This window comes from Syngnathus floridae, chromosome 8, assembly GCF_059516105.1.
Source record: "Syngnathus floridae isolate MCC-2025c chromosome 8, RoL_Sflo_1.0, whole genome shotgun sequence".
Lineage (NCBI taxonomy): Eukaryota > Metazoa > Chordata > Actinopteri > Syngnathiformes > Syngnathidae > Syngnathus > Syngnathus floridae.
The window spans coordinates 355,001-371,038 of record NC_142420.1 but is presented as its reverse complement, the minus strand read 5'-3'; the positions used below and the strand labels follow the sequence as shown (position 1 = coordinate 371,038).

The window sequence follows — 16,038 nt, the reverse complement described above, 5'->3', positions numbered from 1 at the left end:
TGAAGGGAAAGAAATGTGTCCTATATATTCCATTTGTAACGGATGTCGTCATTTTCGGCAGAAACGTGACCCGGAAGCTATTGGAGCGAGCGAAAGCGCTCTTTATCTGCCGTGGTTGCGTTTCGGATCTCTCTGATTTAGCAGCGGGAAAAGGCTCAAGCTGGATGCTTACATTCGCGACTTAACAGAAAAACGTCCAGGAAGGTGATAGAAGACGAGAGTGTCTAAAGAATTCAAATCAGGGTGAGTCCCTCCCTCCGAGACAAGTTTGGCGCTGATAGCCTTAGCTTGCTAGCTTTAGCACGAGCCAAGACACGGTCGAGAAAGGCGAAAATCAGACAAGAAAACGTCTTGTTTTGCCTCTCTATCTGTTCAATCACGACCACTCTTGGTGTGTTTTGTAACTTCAAGTGTTGGTCCGCTTTCATGCCTGGATTTGTCATGTGCGTTTCAGAAATGGAGCGCCCAAGCACGAGTCCTGCGCCGAAACAACATAATGGTAAGTTGCACGGCCGATTCCGTCATATTTAGGAATGGACCGCTGTGTTTACATGCTCACATATTGAACCTGTGACACCTTTGTCATCCTTCGTTTGCGTGCACACACCTTTGAGGCCAAACAGATGCAAGTGTTTACCGTCATGTGGGATTAGAGAAGTTGGTTTTTTGGCATTTCAGAAGAGTCGGACGAGGATGCTGAGCCCCAGCGGGATTCCCCTCTTCCTGAGAGTCCAAACCAAAAAGAAGTAGTAGGAGGGGGGGGCGGCGATACGGCCGGCGGTCGGGCAGGAAGCGGCGGCAGTGGCAGCGGCAGCGGCAGCAGCAGCGAGGATGAACATCACGTTGCCATGAGGAAGATCAGGAGCAGCGTGGCTCACGTCACGGTACGTGCGACCAAGGCCAGCCCGGGCACTCGTGTGTTTGCCATCTCTGTTTTTCCTGCCAAAATTAAATCAATCACATCGCCGCGGCGGAACCGCCAAAACTCTTGTGCGCTTTTAGAGAGGACTCTTGGGAGCAGATGCGATGCGCACATGCCACGGCCCGCTCACTGAGAACATTGAGAGCTTGCTCTTCAATTTGGCTCCTAATGGGAGACAACTTGGGGTGGGCTGGAGGACCCCTCACGTGTTTAAGAATGAGTGTCATCTTTTGATTGTGACGACACGATTGAAGAAAATCATTTCGGGCTCAGACGCGCCGCCGTAAAACACGCCGGCGCCCCCGTCTGCGGCCTCACGCACTCGTGGAATCGGAAAGCTTTTAAAACGGGCCCGTGCTTGTGCGCAGAGGGCTGCAGAAGAGCCGCCGGCCGATATCGGACAACCTGACGGGTCCCCGTCCAGAAGCGCTGGATCTGCGGAACGGGACGGATCCGGGTCGGCGAGCCCGGAGAGATCCGCGGGGCTCGACCGGTCCAGGGGACGAGACCGGTCTGGAGGTCGCGAGCGGTCCGGGTCCAGGCGACGAGAATGGTCCAGGTCCAGAGGGCGAGAGCGGTCCAGGTCCAGAGGGCGAGAGCGGTCCAGGTCCAGAGGGCGAGAGCGGTCCAGGTCCAGAGGGCGAGAGCGGTCCAGGTCCAGAGGGCGAGAGCGATCCAGGTCCAGAGGGCGAGAGCGGTCCAGGTCCAGAGGGCGAGAGCGGTCCAGGTCCAGAGGGCGACAGGGTTCTGACAGAAGCCGGCACCCTCGGTAAGAAGCTCGGCCAGCAACCTTAGGAGTCGTCATAATGCAGTTTTTGTGCGCCGTGTTTGGAACATCTGAAGTTGCGGCATAAGTTGCCTCGCCCGTGTCCCCTCAGGGATCGTCGCGGCCGCTCCCCCTCTCCCAACGGTGATCCGCCGGCCAAGAAGAAGAAGGAGGAGCTGGACCCCATCTTGACCCGGACGGGCGGAGCTTACATCCCGCCCGCCAAGCTGCGCCTGATGCAGCAGCAGATCACCGACAAGAGCAGGTAGGCCGCTGTCGCTTTACGTGCTGGCGAGAGGCTGACCCCGTCCCCCCGCTCGCAGCTTGGCCTACCAGAGGATGAGCTGGGAGGCGCTCAAGAAGTCCATCAACGGTCTCATCAACAAAGTCAACGTGTCCAACATCGTCAACATCATCCAGGAGATCCTGCAGGAGAACATCGTCAGGGGCAGGTCAGAGCCACGCGCAGACAACAAAATCAAAATGCCAGCTAAAGTGCAGCGCTTGACGGGGCGGCTCCAGGGAACGTCCTCCTCGGCTTTTGCTGGCTAGATTTGAAGCCCTTTGAACGTGCCTGAGATGCATCCCGCTCTCTCCGCTCCGGTGTGTGTGCCCAGGGGTCTGCTGTCGCGCTCGGTGCTGCAGGCACAGGCGGCGTCTCCCATCTTCACGCACGTCTACGCCGCCGTGGTGGCCATCATCAACTCCAAGTTCCCGCAGATCGGCGAGCTCATCCTCAAGCGGCTCATCCTCACCTTCAGGCGCGGATACCGGCGCAACATCAAGGTGGCGTAGCGGCGCTCCGCCCTCTTTTGGGAACCGGACGTTCACACCATTTGCATTTCCCCCCAAAAATGTCCCGTTTTCCTCTCCTTCAAATTGGATTCTGTCATTTTACAAGAAGAGCGCCTTTCTTTTCCAGCAACAATGTCTGACATCATCCAAGTTTGTGGCCCACCTGATCAACCAGAACGTGGTACGTACGGCCGTGTGGGGGGGGTGCCTGTGCGCGTCTGATGCCTGCGTCTGGTCCGGGCAGGCCCACGAGGTTCTGTGCCTGGAGATGCTGACGCTGCTTCTGGAGCGGCCCACCGATGACAGCGTGGAGGTGGCCATCGCCTTCCTCAAGGAGTGCGGGCTCAAGCTCACCGACGTCTCCCCGCGCGGCATCAACGGTGAGCCCCTCCCCTCCCCTAGGTGTTGACGTTCAGTAACAGGTGGAGAAGTTGCGGTCGGCTTACGGCGGCGGTGCCTTGTCTCGCTCGCAGCCATTTTCGAGCGCCTGCGCAACGTCCTGCACGAGTCGGCCATCGACAAGCGCGTGCAGTACATGATCGAGGTGATGTTCGCCATCCGCAAGGACGGCTTCAAGGACCACCCCGTCATCCCCGAGGGTCTGGACCTGGTGGACGAGGACGACCAGTTCACGCACATGCTGCCGCTGGACGACGACTACGACGGCGACGACGTCCTCAGTGAGTCGTTAGCGGCGAGACGGGCCGAGCCCCCGGCCGACGTCTTCTTTTGCTTTTGTGTGGCCGGCTTCCGTTTCACCTAAGGATGACCTCGTTGACAAAGAAATGTCAACGACAAAAGCCTTTGGCGGCGTGCTCAATGATAAACGTGCGTGTGTGCAGATGTGTTCAAGATGGACCCCAACTTCGAGGAAAACGAGGAGAAGTACAAGACGCTGAAGCGAGGTAATTGCGGATGAAGCGCACGGCCCGACTTTGAAGCTCAGCGGCGCCGGACGTTTGAATAAGATGCCCGAGCGGGAACGAGGCAGATGCAACTTTGCAAAACAACTTTGCCCCGCTGGCAGACATCTTGGACGAGGGCAGCGGCGACTCGGAGGAGGAAGAGGACAGCGACGACGACCAAGATGAGGAAGATGGTGACGGCAAGCCCGAGGGGGAAGGTGAGACGCTCGGCTCGGCTCGGCCCGGCCCGGCCCGGCCCGGCCCGGCCCCCGCTTCTGCTTGTGATGATGACCACACGCAATATGGCTGCAGACGAGAAGGTGACCATCTTGGATCAGACGGAGGTCAACTTGGTGGCCTTCAGGCGGACCATCTACCTTGTCATTCAGTCCAGGTCTCACACACATACACACACACGGGCATCCGGTGGCCGCGTTGCGCTCGGGTGGGAAAAGCAAACGAGATCAACTCATCGTTTGCGTCTTTGCTGCATGACTTCCTTCCTTGTGCAGTTTGGACTTTGAGGAGTGTGCTCACAAGCTCATCAAGATGGACTTTCCCGATAGTCAAACGGTAACACACACACACACACACACACACACACACTTTGCAGTTGGTTGTCAGAGCGCTCATGTGTCAACGTGTGTGTGTGTGTCCGTGCGCAGAAGGAGCTTTGCAACATGATTCTAGACTGCTGTGCTCAACAGAGGACTTACGAGAAGTTCTTTGGTCTGCTGGCAGGGGTGAGACGCCCCAATCGGGAGCGCTGCCTTCCTTCAACGGGCCGCCTCGCAATTGTCACGCAAATGGTTTTGATTTTTGTAGAGGTTCTGCCTGCTGAAGAAGGAGTACATGGAGAGCTTTGAGGCCATCTTTGCCGAGCAGTATGAAACCATCCACCGGCTGGAGACCAACAAGCTGAGGAACGTGGCCAGACTCTTTGCGCACCTCCTTTACACCGACTCTGTCCCGTGGAGCGTAAGCAGCCCAAAATCCTTTGCCCGGCTGGGCTGGGCTCGGCTGGGGCTCGGGTCCGGTTCCGGTTCCGTACAAAGCTGGAGCGTGCCCGCCTGAAGCCGATGGCCGTCTGCGCTCGCCTTTGTAGGTTCTGGAGTGCATCAAGATCAGCGAGGAGACCACCACCTCCTCCAGCAGGATCTTTGTCAAGATTCTCTTCCAGGAGCTCTGCGCCTACATGGGCCTGCCCAGACTCAACCAGCGCTTCAAGGACATGTACGTGCCCCTTGCTTGCTTGCTTCCGTCCTTCCTCCCCCACCAAGCCCGACTTGAACCCGGCTGTGTCTGGCAGGACGCTTCAGAGCTTCTTTGAAGGCCTCTTCCCTCGCGACAATCCCAGGAACACCCGATTCGCCATCAACTTCTTCACCTCCATCGGCCTGGGAGGCCTGACGTAAGTCACCGAGCGAGACGCACCGTCCCTTTGGCTTTGCTCGCCTCCACACCGCTTGCCCCCCCTCGTTCCAGGGACGAGCTGAGGGAACATCTGAAGAACGCCCCCAAGATGATCATGACTCAGACCCAGGAAGTGGAATCTTCCGACTCCTCGTCCGACGAATCGGATTCGTCCTCGTCCAGCAGCAGCAGCAGCAGCAGCAGCAGCAGCAGCAGCAGCAGTAGCAGCTCAGGTGCCCGCCCCCGACGCCTCCCGTCACAGCCTTTGCTCACTTGCCACCACCGTGGTCGCTTGCTTCCATTGACGTGTGTTTTCTCCCAAACGCCCTTCCAGACTCGGACGGCAAACGCAGGAAAAAGAAGAGGAGGAAGCAGAAAGGACAAAGTGACAAGAAGAAGAAGAAGAAGAAGTCGTCGACGGCAACCGTGAGAAGGGAGAGCGAGACGACCGAGCCCCATCGTGATCGCGGGTGGCGGGACCAAGTCGAGAAGGGGCGGCCGCGCAAAAGGGAGCCGGAGAAGCAGGGGAGGGAGGACGGGCATCGGAGGGACCCGGAGAAGCAGGGGAGGGAGGACGGGCATCGGAGGGACCCGGAGAAGCAGGGGAGGGAGGACGGGCATCGGAGGGACCTGGAGAAGCAGTGGAGGGAGGACGGGCATCGGAGGGACCCGGAGAAGCAGGGGAGGGAGGACGGGCATCGGAGTTACCCGGAGAAGCAAGGGAGGGAGGACGGGCATCGGAGTTACCCGGAGAAGCAGGGGAGGGAGGACGGGCATCGGAGGGACCGAGACAAACGAGAGAGGGGCAGAGCGGAGGAGCGCAACGAGGAGAGAGAGCGGGACGACCGGAGGCGGCACTGATCAACGTTGCCAGACAAAACAGCTGTCGCACTTCCACCTTTGCCACGTGAGCTGAACTCGGGCGGATCTGCCTCGGAACACCAAACGTGACACTTTGATCCAATAATGGCAGCGCTCAGCCAAAAAGTGCCAGCGACCATTCACCACTTATGGATGGATGGATGGATGGATGGATGGATGGATGGATGGATGGATGGATGGATGGATGGATGGCGCAACGGATGTTCCGCTTCCATCGACATTTGAAAACAACAACCCTTTTCATTGTCCATCGCTTTTGACACCCACCCAGTTGAAAGATGCCGATAGTTGACACACACACACACACACACACACACACACACACACACACACACACACACACACACACACACACACCCTCATGATTATTGCTTTGGGGGATGTTTTGAAAGCCGGGTGTATGCTGTACCCCAACAAGTAGGCCTGCCTGCTTGGCTGCCTGCTCCATTACAACCATTTCAACCAAATGAAAATAATCAAAACAAACAGCTGCATGACAGGTGGAAGTGTTGACCGTATTCAGAAGCTTGCGGTGCGGGACGTTGAAATGGTTCCAAACGCTGCCAGTGCATCGTTTCTACCCGAGCCATATTTTCTTGACATTTTTCAGAATGGAAAAACGTTGTCTCCTAACTTTTATATGCCCTGATAATAAAACAGCCCACATGTCTGGCATCATAAGTGCACGTCTGATGTTGGGAGTGAGCTATCGTGCCATCTGGAACCCAAAATACAGGGCAGCATGGTTGTTAATCATTTGGACCCATTTGTTACTCAACCAACACTATTGTGCAATTGGTCTCAATTATTTAGTGCGTCTTGTATGATAAAGTAAAATGAAGAACGTTATCAACATATGATCGGGGCGTTTGTAAAGCGTGACTTGTTTAGGAACGTGCACTTTTTCAAAGTCGGCATTGTGTCGCGAGGTGGCGCGTTTCTCTCATTTAAACGAAGGCCGGGCCAGTTATTTCTTAACGTGACGTAGAAGATTGTGATTGGCCTGTTTTGCGGAAATGGGACTGACGTTGATGCACGGGGGGAAGGAAGGAAGGAAGGAAGGAAGGAAGGCAATTGACCCATTGACTCGTTGGCGAACGGGGAAGTCACGATCCGTTCCCTCACTGATCCGTCCTCGCGATGAACTGGAAATGCGAATCACTCATTCGTTCACTCACGGATCGTTCGTTGGTGAACGGGAAATGCAATTCGCGACTTCATTTTGTGACGTCATTTTCTTCTTCGTTTTGTTTTACGGCGAGGTGGCACCAGCTTCAATGGGCGCTACCGACACCTACTGGTTGAAGTCATATGAAGTGAAAAAGAACGAATCACTTTAGGAAGTGATTCGGTCACTCTCGTTCACTGCAAAGATTGGTTCTTTTGAACCCATCGTTCACTCACGAGCCAACACCACTCACTTCCGATTCTGCCTCCAACAGCGGGAACGAGACGGCCCCCGGCAAACAGTGCGCACTTGTGCTCGGTCAGCGGAAGAATGAGAAGCTATAACGGCAGAGTTAGTTTCAAGATCCCCAGAAGGATGAGCAGCGCAACCGAGCCACCGTGCAACGTGCAATACGGCGAACATCACGTCGCGAACTATAACGAGCATCGCAGTGACCATTACTCAGCGCAGCCCGGCGGCGCCGCAGCGAGCGGCTACAACAGCAGCGACGTGAACTTGCAGCGCTTTGCCAAAGAGTCCGGCTTCCTGCGAGGGCCGTGGAAGCCGAACAGGCCCGAGGGAGTATGCTGTTGCCCGGCACACGAAGGCAAGCAAGCAAGCAAGCACATTATTGAAAGGGCTGCACCGTCGTGGCTGGGACGAAACAACCGCGGCCGGCCAGCCAGCCAGCTCGGGCGCTGTCGCCTCCGTGGCCGATGGCGTACGAGAAGCCCACTTTGGACGAAGATTTAGGTCGCAATGTCGCCAAATGTATGGTCACGTCTATGCGAAACACGTCACTGGGTCGAGGCCGCTTGAAAAGGGGCGTGCGAGAAATGGAAAGGCCGCTTTCGAATCAATTTGACTCTCTTGTCCTACCCTACGTCACCATCGCGAAAACAACTCATGCAAGTCTCACGTTTTGACGCGAGAAAGAAATTCCACACTTTAACAAGAGCAGCGTCACGTTTTTTGATGTGCTGGGTTTGACTGGAAAGCAAGGCAAAGCAAAGCAAAGCAAATGGACCTGTCAAACTCATCGACTAAAAGAATTTCAGCAAACTCTGCTTTCTTTGTATTCGTCAGGACACATGTGCACCACGCTGGCCGCCGCCCTGCCGGGCCTGCTCGGTGGCGCCGGAGGACCGGGCGCAATCATGATGAAACCTTACCCGCAGTTTGCCGTCAACAGCGACGGCGCAGCACCGCCGCCGCCGCCGGCTATCCCAGCGGCTCCCGTCTACCCGCATTTCAGCACGGTGCGTCCAGACGTCGCCCGTGTTACACTCGACAACTCATGTTTACGGGCTGTCGGTTAACGGTGTTTTGTTTTCGGCTGTCGACACAGATGGACCCGGTGCAGAAGGCGGTGATCAAGCACGCGTTTGGGATCCGCCGAGGCGCGGCCAAGGCGAGGAGGAAGCGTCCGGTCGACTGCGGCGTCTGCCGTCTCACTTTCAACTCTGATGTGAGTGAGGCGTTGCCGCCATTGCTGCCATTGCCGCCGCCGCCGCCGCCGCCGCCGTTGTTGTTGACAGCCGTTTGCGCAGTCGCAGGCGGAGGCGCACTACCGGGGCGGCCGCCACGCCAAGAAGCTGAAGATGCAGCGCTGCACAGAGGATGCCAAAGACGCCAGCTCCTGCGACACAGGACCCGCCCGCTCCTGCGACACAGGACCCGCCCGCTCCTGCGACACAGGACCCGCCCGCTCCACGGCAGCCGACAGCAACGCAGGTTTGTTCTTCTTTGGCCACGGCCGGCTCGCTGTCTGTCTTTCGGGAGCCGTCGCTTCCTGGCGCTCAGTCCGTTTGCGCGACTTGAGCGGCGCCCCCCGTCTCGCGGGTTTTCCTTCCCGTCATTTCATCTCAACTATTGGCACCGGACAGTTTTGAACTCGCTCTCCCGCTGTGCCCGTCCGTCGCAGGCGAGGCGGAGCGGCCCGAGAAGCGGCTCTACTGTTTGCTCTGCAAAGTGACCGTCAACTCGCTCACGCAGCTGGAGGCCCACAATTTGGGTAAGCGCTGTGGCTTTTTGACCGGTGAGGCGTTCTAAAACTTTGTTTCTTTTGCATACGGCCGTGCAGGCGCCAAGCACAAGAGCGCGTTGGACGCTCGCGGCCCGGAGCACACGTCGGTTCCCGTCTCCCCGCCCGCAAACGAGACCTTCCGCTGCCAGACCTGCGACATCCACGCCAACTCTGAGACTCAGTTCAAGCAGGTGACGGACGGACGGACGGACGGACGGACGGACGGACGGAGCGCGTGGCCGTCTCGGGCTGGCGCCTGACTCTGTTCCGTGTCCTTGTTGTGGTCGCAGCACGTGTCTAGCCGGAGGCACAAAGACCGCCTGGCGGGGAAGCCCAGCAAACCCAGATTCAACAAAAGTCAACGCGCGGTCAGTCTCGTCCTCGTCACCCTGCGCTTTGGCGGCGGCGCCTCACGTGGCTTGTCGTGAGCAAAAGCTCCGTCGACCTCCTATCTTAGCATCGCTCTTTGTCGCCTTTGTTAGGAGGTGACCACGACCTCTGATTGGTCCTCGCCGCTGCAAAGCTCCTCCGACGCCAACCTGCCCCCCCCGTTGGCCCATCCTGCGCCTGGACCAATTCGAGCCAACCCGAGCTCCGCCCTCTTCTCACCCTACTGAAGCTACCTGGCTGTGACCAGGGCAACGGGATCGACGGACAGACAGGCACGCACGCCCGCCCGCCCGCCCGCACGCACGCGGCTGACCTCGAACTGGCGACTCGACACGCCTCCGCAACACGGAGAGAATATCCGGGACGGTTCCGACGTCCGAGTGACCCTCCCCTGCTCAACGGGCCAAAGATGTGCAAGTGGACGGCGGGCCGCGCGGCCCCGTCGTGTTTGTTTGGTGGTCAGATGCTCGTTCACGTTGTTGCGATGCTGACGTAAACTCCGCTCCGCGCTGGCGCGGCCTTGAAAGTTTTGTCCAATCGGTGCACGGGACTCGTTGTGCTGTTCAGGTATTGTTGTAATAAATTTTGTGACCTCGATTGCAAAATGCAAATCTCTTTCTAGCCCTCTCTTTTTTTGACTAATTATAAATGCAACAAATGAAAAGGAATACATTCAAAAAAGGAATAGAACGCCTCATTTATGTTGAAATGAAATTTTGAGGGGAAAAATGACCATGTGTGGCGAGGCTTTTTTTCGTAAATGAAAATGACCGTGTATAGTAAGGTTTCTTTGTCGGAAGAAAATGACCATGTAAGGCTTTTTTTCGTAAGAAAAAAAGAACCATGCATGGCAGCAGTTTGAAAGCCAAGCCTTGCAATTGCACCTAACTCAGCGGATCGTGAAGGAATGGGGTCGAAATACAAAAAGTCCTGCCTAGCTACAAAAACAGATAGGCTCAAACGTCATTGAATAAAGTACATAAGCAGACAAGTATATTACCGTATTAAATCGATCAAAGAAACATTTTAAGCATACAATTATACCTACCCACCAAATCAAGAAAGAAGACATCACTAGACGTTTTTGATAGGGTTAGGGTTTTTATAACTTTATGATCTGATATGTATTTCTGAGCACTTTGAAATAACAAATGTTTTTGATATACTGCCTGAATAGCTTCATGACCCTTAAGGAACTGTTTAATGCACGCCTGATGATTTTCTAAATCACAGACACTGCCAAAGTCGTCTAAAGAACAAACAAACAAAAACATGGTAAGTGGTGAGGACAGACTTTGCATCGTCAGGGAACATGAATAAATACGTAGATGATGTCACAGCCAAAAGCTCACATCATTCCGTACAAAATGACAAAATGGAAAGAACGATGAATGGGCGGTGGGTGTGCGACAGTGGGCCAAGTAGTGTATGTGCAAGTATGGTTTACAGCAGGGCCAGGCAATTCGGGTCCTCGAGGGCCGGTGTCCTGCATGTTTTCTATGTCACCCTGTTGCAACACACCTGATTCAAATGGTCAGATAATTGGCAAGCTCTGCAGAAGCTGGAAAACAATCCTGATCACTCGAATCAGGTGTGTTGCAACAGGGTGACATCGAAAACGTGCAGGACGCCGGGCGTCGAGGACCGGAATCGCCTACCCCTGCCTGAGCCTTTTTCACTCCATTTTGGGGCGGAGCGCTCCGACTCCCGCGACCTCACACTGGTTGGTGGCAGGCAAAGTGCTCATTTGGGAAAGTGAGCTTTGGCGGAGGCGGCGAGCGACGGACGTTCGGCGACATTCGACGAGTCCATCTCGACCAATGCTTCTCTTTGGACTTGGAAATGTTGCGTGTCAATTTGCTGGGGGCATCCAGCAGATTTGTTTCTTTGTTTCTTTTCATTTGGATCGTTTGGTCAAGTGAAATGAATAGACGCAGCCAGCCCAAAAAGTCTCTTCCCAATTCCACGACATCCCCTGACCTGATTATTCTTTTATTCAAGTCATTCTGATCCCAAAGAATTCGTCCTAGAAGGCGCACGCGGGCACAAAACAAAACAATGAAACTGCTTCATCAATAATAACGATAACAATTGGACACATCATGAGAGAATGACGAGGATGAGGAGGATGATGATGATGATGATGATGATGACGCACGGCCCGCCCGCCTGCCCGTCCGTGTGTGCGCATCCCCGCGGGCGGACGTGCGCGCGACCGCGCAGCGGCTGAAGCTCCTCTTGGCGCGCTTCATCTTCATCGGCGTCGCGTTCCTGCCCGAGGTAAGCGGCGCAAGTGACGTATGGAGCAGGAGCGCGATGGATGGATTGACTTTGACGTCATCAATTGATGCTTAATTGAATGCAAGTCAGGGTCGGCTCGTTGCCGTGCGCGCTCGTCACTCGCTTGTTGGTTGCTCGCGCCCGGTTGCTTTCGATGAGTACGCGCGTGCGCGTGCCTCTTGATGGCAAAGTCGAGGAAGGTGGAAGAATCCTGCAAAGGGACTTTTTCGTCCCCCGCCGCCGCCGCCGCCCGCCGGGTCGGCACACACGCGCGCCGTCAATCGTGCGTGCGAGCAGATCGGGGCGCAAACCAACCGCGGAGGGGTGGGTGTGGGGGTCTCTATGACGTCATCTGCTGTGAGACGTCATGAAAAGTCAGCGGGGTTGTCACTCGGTTCTCTGGGCTCACTTTGGTGACCAGTCCGTTGTCAGTTCGTAGCAACCGCGAGCAAGCAAGCAAGCAAGCAAGCACAAGTTGGAAGGCTCAAAACATAAGCCACCCTTAGCTAAGCATTGTTTGACGACAAGTTTTGGTGAGCGACTGCTACACTTCTTCTTCTTCTTCTTCTTCTTCTTCTTCATCCTCCTCCTCATCGTCATCATCATCATCATCACCACATACCGCAAAGGGAGCATTTTGCCCTTGCACGCCACGTCACCTCGGGAGTGGACACATTTTAGCCGCATGGCTGTCTGTCCGTCTGTCTGTCTGTCTGTCTGTCTGTCTGTCTGTCTGTCAGCCTGTCTGCACGCATAACATATTCAGAGCGCTACTGTATGTATTCGCTCAGCTATGGATTGTCTGCATGTGTGTGTATATACAGATAGATAGGTAGATTTTTGATATATATCTATGGATGGATATCCATCCGCTAGCTATATAGTTAGTGTATGTATACGTATGTATACTAGGTGGCAGACAGGCCTGATGCTGGCTGGCTTGGCAGCAGCAAGGAGCCAGCCTCGTGATGCGGGTCCTCGTGGACCCGCTCCTCTGCGGTGACAATATTTTAAGAGGCCTTGCCCCCCCCATGTGACTAACCCAACCAATCGGCAGCGCTGTCGCCGAGCGTTTTTGTGTAGCAGAGGCGCCACTTTTGCGGTCTTCGCGCCTTCCTTTTTCAAACTTCTCTTTGCGGTGTAGCGCGTGTACGTCTCGTCGACGAGAGCAGGAGCCGTCGGTCGATCGGTCGGTCAGTCCAAACGGTGTCATGCCACGCGCCCCGCCTAATATTCACTCAGAAGGCACAGCGGTGGAAAAAAAAGCAATAAATGGTTCTTTCCACTCAAAGGCTGGTGCACGCCGTCCGTAATCCTCTTTGTGCGGGCGCTTGTTGCTGACTTGCAAAAGAAAAATGTGGCAGCCAAAGTGAAGAGGAAATGGGCTTCTTGGATGTCGGCAACTTTGCCAAAGTCCTTTTGGAACAAACACAAGGCCGACTTGAGAGCGAGCGTAACTTGCAGAATTTGGAAGGAAGGAAGGAAGGAAGGAAGGAAGGAAGGAAGGAAGGAAGGAAGGAAGGAAGGAAGGAAGCACTTGAACTGTATTGACAAACATGGGCCATGAATGCGCTAGCTGTTAGCCAATGATGAGCTGTTAGCTTGACGCAAGGCTAGTAGCAGCGCCCAAACTCAAGTGGGGACGAGTGTAGCGATGTGTGTGTGTGTGTGTGTGTGTGTAGTGTTGTGTATTGTGCGCATGACTGTTTGTAGTGTTTGTGTACTCTGTGTGTATCTATCCCATCTGACAACAGGAAGCGGTCGCCAGCCGGCAAACCCAACCAAGCTGTTGCCAGCCAATCGCAAACTGACAAGCAAGCAAGCAAGCAAGCAAGCAAGCAAGCAAGCAAGCAAGCAAGCAAGCAAGCAAGCAAGCAAGCAAGCAAGCATTTGCGCCCACACTCACGCCGACACGTACGCCGACCAAATAATAGCACTCCGTCGAGTAATTTGTGTGTGGTGTGGTTCGCGACACGTGGCGTCACTCTAAACAGATGTCCGCGGCCCCGCCCCTTCGGTGATGGACGGGCGATGTGGAAAGCGGCGCCGCTCGCGCACTCTGACAAGTTGTCGCGGTGCGGCAACAATGTGGCTCGTTAGCGGCAGGTGAGGACAAAGGCGGCGCTGCTGACCTTTATTTTGAAAAATCACTTCCAGCCTTTCAAGCACCTCAAAATGGTTCATCCTTCAAAGCACAAGCACGTGTCACCTTCACCATCGCGCAACATTTCTTTGTCTTTGACTTAATTTGCGTGAAGCGGAACAAAGCGCAAGCAGAGAATGTTCAAACGAAGGAAGGCAAATCAAGTGATTTTCATCTTCTAGGATGAAAGAATGGGTGGGGGGGGGGGGGCAAACAGGTTGGGGGGGGGGCCCAAAAGGCATACTGCGGAACCAGATATGGTGTAGCTCCACTTGGATCAGCTCTCTCTCTCGCTCTCACTCTCGCTCTCTCTCCACATCCATGGCGGTAGTTTTTCTCTTCCCTCCTGTCGTTTTGGGTCCTCGCGGGCGTCCATCTTGTTTATATTTCCACCTCTTTGTCCTCGCCTGCTGCCCTCGCTGTAGCGCCCTCCCCCCCCACGCTGCGCCCCTCCCCCACATCATGTCTTGATCTATGCAGCGCATTGTGCGCAGCGGCACTGACGGAGCAGCGCGGCGCCAACTGGCGACGGGCAAACCACGCGCACTCTCCATCAAGGTGCAGTGAGCATTTGCAGCCTGCAGACAAGGCACACTTCCAGCTCCACACAAGAACCATGCCATGCCATGCCATGCCATGCCATGCACGTCTTTTGCATGGGCGAGCCGGTCGCTTTGGGCTGAGCCATCCGTCCAAATCCAAGCCGCGTCGCCACGCGGCCGCTGCTGAAAGCTAAAAGGAAGAAGGAGCAGAACGCGACGACCACGCTTGCTTGCGAGCGGCAGGTCAGGCTGGCCGGCCAGCCAGCCAGCCAGCCAGCCAGCCAGCCAGCCAGCCAGCCAGCCAGCCAGCCAGCCAGCCAGCCAGCCAGCCAGCCAGCTAGCGCTCCGCTTGGACGAGCCGCTCGGCCTTGATGCAAACACAAAGCGACAGCAGCAGCGGCGAGCCGCTTCCGCCCATCAGCCGGCTCGCCTGTCACACGTGCGTGCGTGCGTGCGTGCGCGCTGTCACTTTTCATTAGGCCTCATTTGGCGGCCACTCACTGTTAGCTTGTTTCTCGGCCGCGTCCGTTTGCTCCCGTGGAAATGCTGGGCTCGCAACAAAAGTCAAAAACAACCAAATCGAGACAAGACAGACTGATAAATGGCCTTGTTTTTTCTGGCAAAAGCAACGACGGGGAGCGTTGCGGTCGCTCGGCCCTCCCTCCTCACACTTGGCCGTGAAATTGCCCAGCGTTCCGCTTCGAGTCGTTTCAAACGGAAACGTTTCTCCAATGGCCAACCTTTGTTAGCCGCTAGTCGTTCGCTGCCAGTCTTTGTTAGCCGCGGTTTTTGTTAGCCGCCGTTCGTCAGCCGCCAGTCTTTCTTAGCCGCGGACTTTGTTAGCCGTCATTCGCTAGCCGCCAGTCGTTAGCAGGGCAGCGGCTAATTTCCATCACATCACGCAGCAGGGCGCACACAGAGGCAGGCAGGTAGGCGAACCGAGGGAGCGCATGTGCCTGCGGGCTTTGACACCTTCCACTTGGAGTCTGCGGCGGTGGCGCCGCCAAGCAAAATGGCTGACGCCCGGCCAAAATGCTCCCTCCCTCCCCGCGCTCAGACAACCCAAATGAGACGGCATCAGCCGAAGAATCCTAACGCCGCTTCTTCTCCTTCCTCTGGTCAAGCGCCTCCATGTCCGGCGTTTATCGGCCAGCCCGATGACTTCACGTGGGAGCGCCGGTACGTCCCGAGAGCTGCGTGTGTCGTAGTATGTGCGTGCGCTGCTTTGAATGCAAAAGCGCGCTTGCCTGCCTGCCTGCCTGCCTGCCTGCCTGCCTGCCTGCCTGCCTGCCTGCCTGCCTGCCTGCCTGCCTGCCTGCCTGCCTGCCTGCCTGCCTGCCTGCCTGCCTGCCTGCCGGCCTGGCATGGCGTTTAAGTTCATGCATGTGCATCTTTCCTACGTTTGCATGCACGTGTGCACTGACTGTGCAGCTGTGGTTTTAGGCGTGCACGTCTAAGTGTGCTTTACGTGCACTTCCCGCAGCCAATGGCGTGGCACCTCCCCCTGCGACGGGCAAGGCATCCCTGTTGCCGCAGCGACCGCTCGCCGCAGCCAACTTCCTGTACCCGGAGGCCAGCTCATCAGGTAGGCGGCTGTCAATCGACCATCACGCTCGCAATGAGGCGCCGGTGAATATTCATGCGGGCTAACGAGTCGCCTGCCACCAAAAAGGTGTCGCGCGTCGCACGCCTCGCCGGCGCTGCTTAATCCGTCAAACAAAGCTAATTGGATGGCGGCGTCTTGTCAAAAACAAGCCGAAAGACTCGATCTGCGAAGCGGGGCCATTGTGCTCAGCGGGCGGGGCG

At 56.1% G+C, this 16,038-nt stretch overlaps 3 protein-coding genes across 12 annotated transcripts in view; all 3 read left to right on the top strand.

The window, feature by feature from the left end:
• Positions 1–53: 53 nt before the first annotated feature.
• Positions 54–6,364, top strand: cwc22 (CWC22 spliceosome associated protein). The gene is made up of 20 exons (XM_088382913.1): positions 54–243; positions 455–499; positions 679–884; positions 1,291–1,691; positions 1,801–1,953; positions 2,012–2,140; positions 2,306–2,474; positions 2,611–2,664; positions 2,728–2,863; positions 2,957–3,163; positions 3,326–3,388; positions 3,511–3,606; positions 3,701–3,782; positions 3,901–3,961; positions 4,054–4,131; positions 4,214–4,366; positions 4,494–4,621; positions 4,698–4,799; positions 4,874–5,034; positions 5,136–6,364. Exons 2-20 carry the CDS (start codon positions 457–459, stop codon positions 5,660–5,662), a joined length of 2,949 nt encoding a protein of 982 aa, XP_088239039.1. The 5' UTR covers positions 54–243; positions 455–456; the 3' UTR covers positions 5,663–6,364.
• A 448-nt stretch (positions 6,365–6,812) lies between these two features.
• znf385b (zinc finger protein 385B) lies at positions 6,813–9,878 on the top strand. The gene is made up of 8 exons (XM_088382925.1): positions 6,813–7,458; positions 7,938–8,110; positions 8,200–8,319; positions 8,402–8,585; positions 8,776–8,865; positions 8,935–9,068; positions 9,168–9,245; positions 9,360–9,878. The coding sequence occupies exons 1-8, from the start codon at positions 7,182–7,184 to the stop codon at positions 9,492–9,494; spliced, it is 1,191 nt and encodes a 396-aa protein (XP_088239051.1). The 5' UTR covers positions 6,813–7,181; the 3' UTR covers positions 9,495–9,878.
• Positions 9,879–11,076: 1,198 nt separating this feature from the next.
• The window catches only part of LOC148393720 (ecto-NOX disulfide-thiol exchanger 1-like), a 10,286-nt gene continuing 5,324 nt past the window's right edge, over positions 11,077–16,038 (top strand). For 2 of the 10 annotated variants that reach the window (XM_088382920.1, XM_088382921.1), the window contains exons 1-3: positions 11,084–11,547; positions 15,357–15,411; positions 15,716–15,817. In XM_088382920.1, coding sequence (XP_088239046.1) covers positions 15,390–15,411; positions 15,716–15,817 — 124 coding nt within the window. In that variant the 5' untranslated portion in view covers positions 11,084–11,547; positions 15,357–15,389. Of the gene's footprint in view, positions 11,548–11,879; positions 12,081–13,301; positions 13,654–15,356; positions 15,412–15,715; positions 15,818–16,038 lie in introns of those variants that run through there. The other 8 variants (XM_088382922.1, XM_088382923.1, XM_088382915.1 and 5 more) reach the window with 7 other exon arrangements.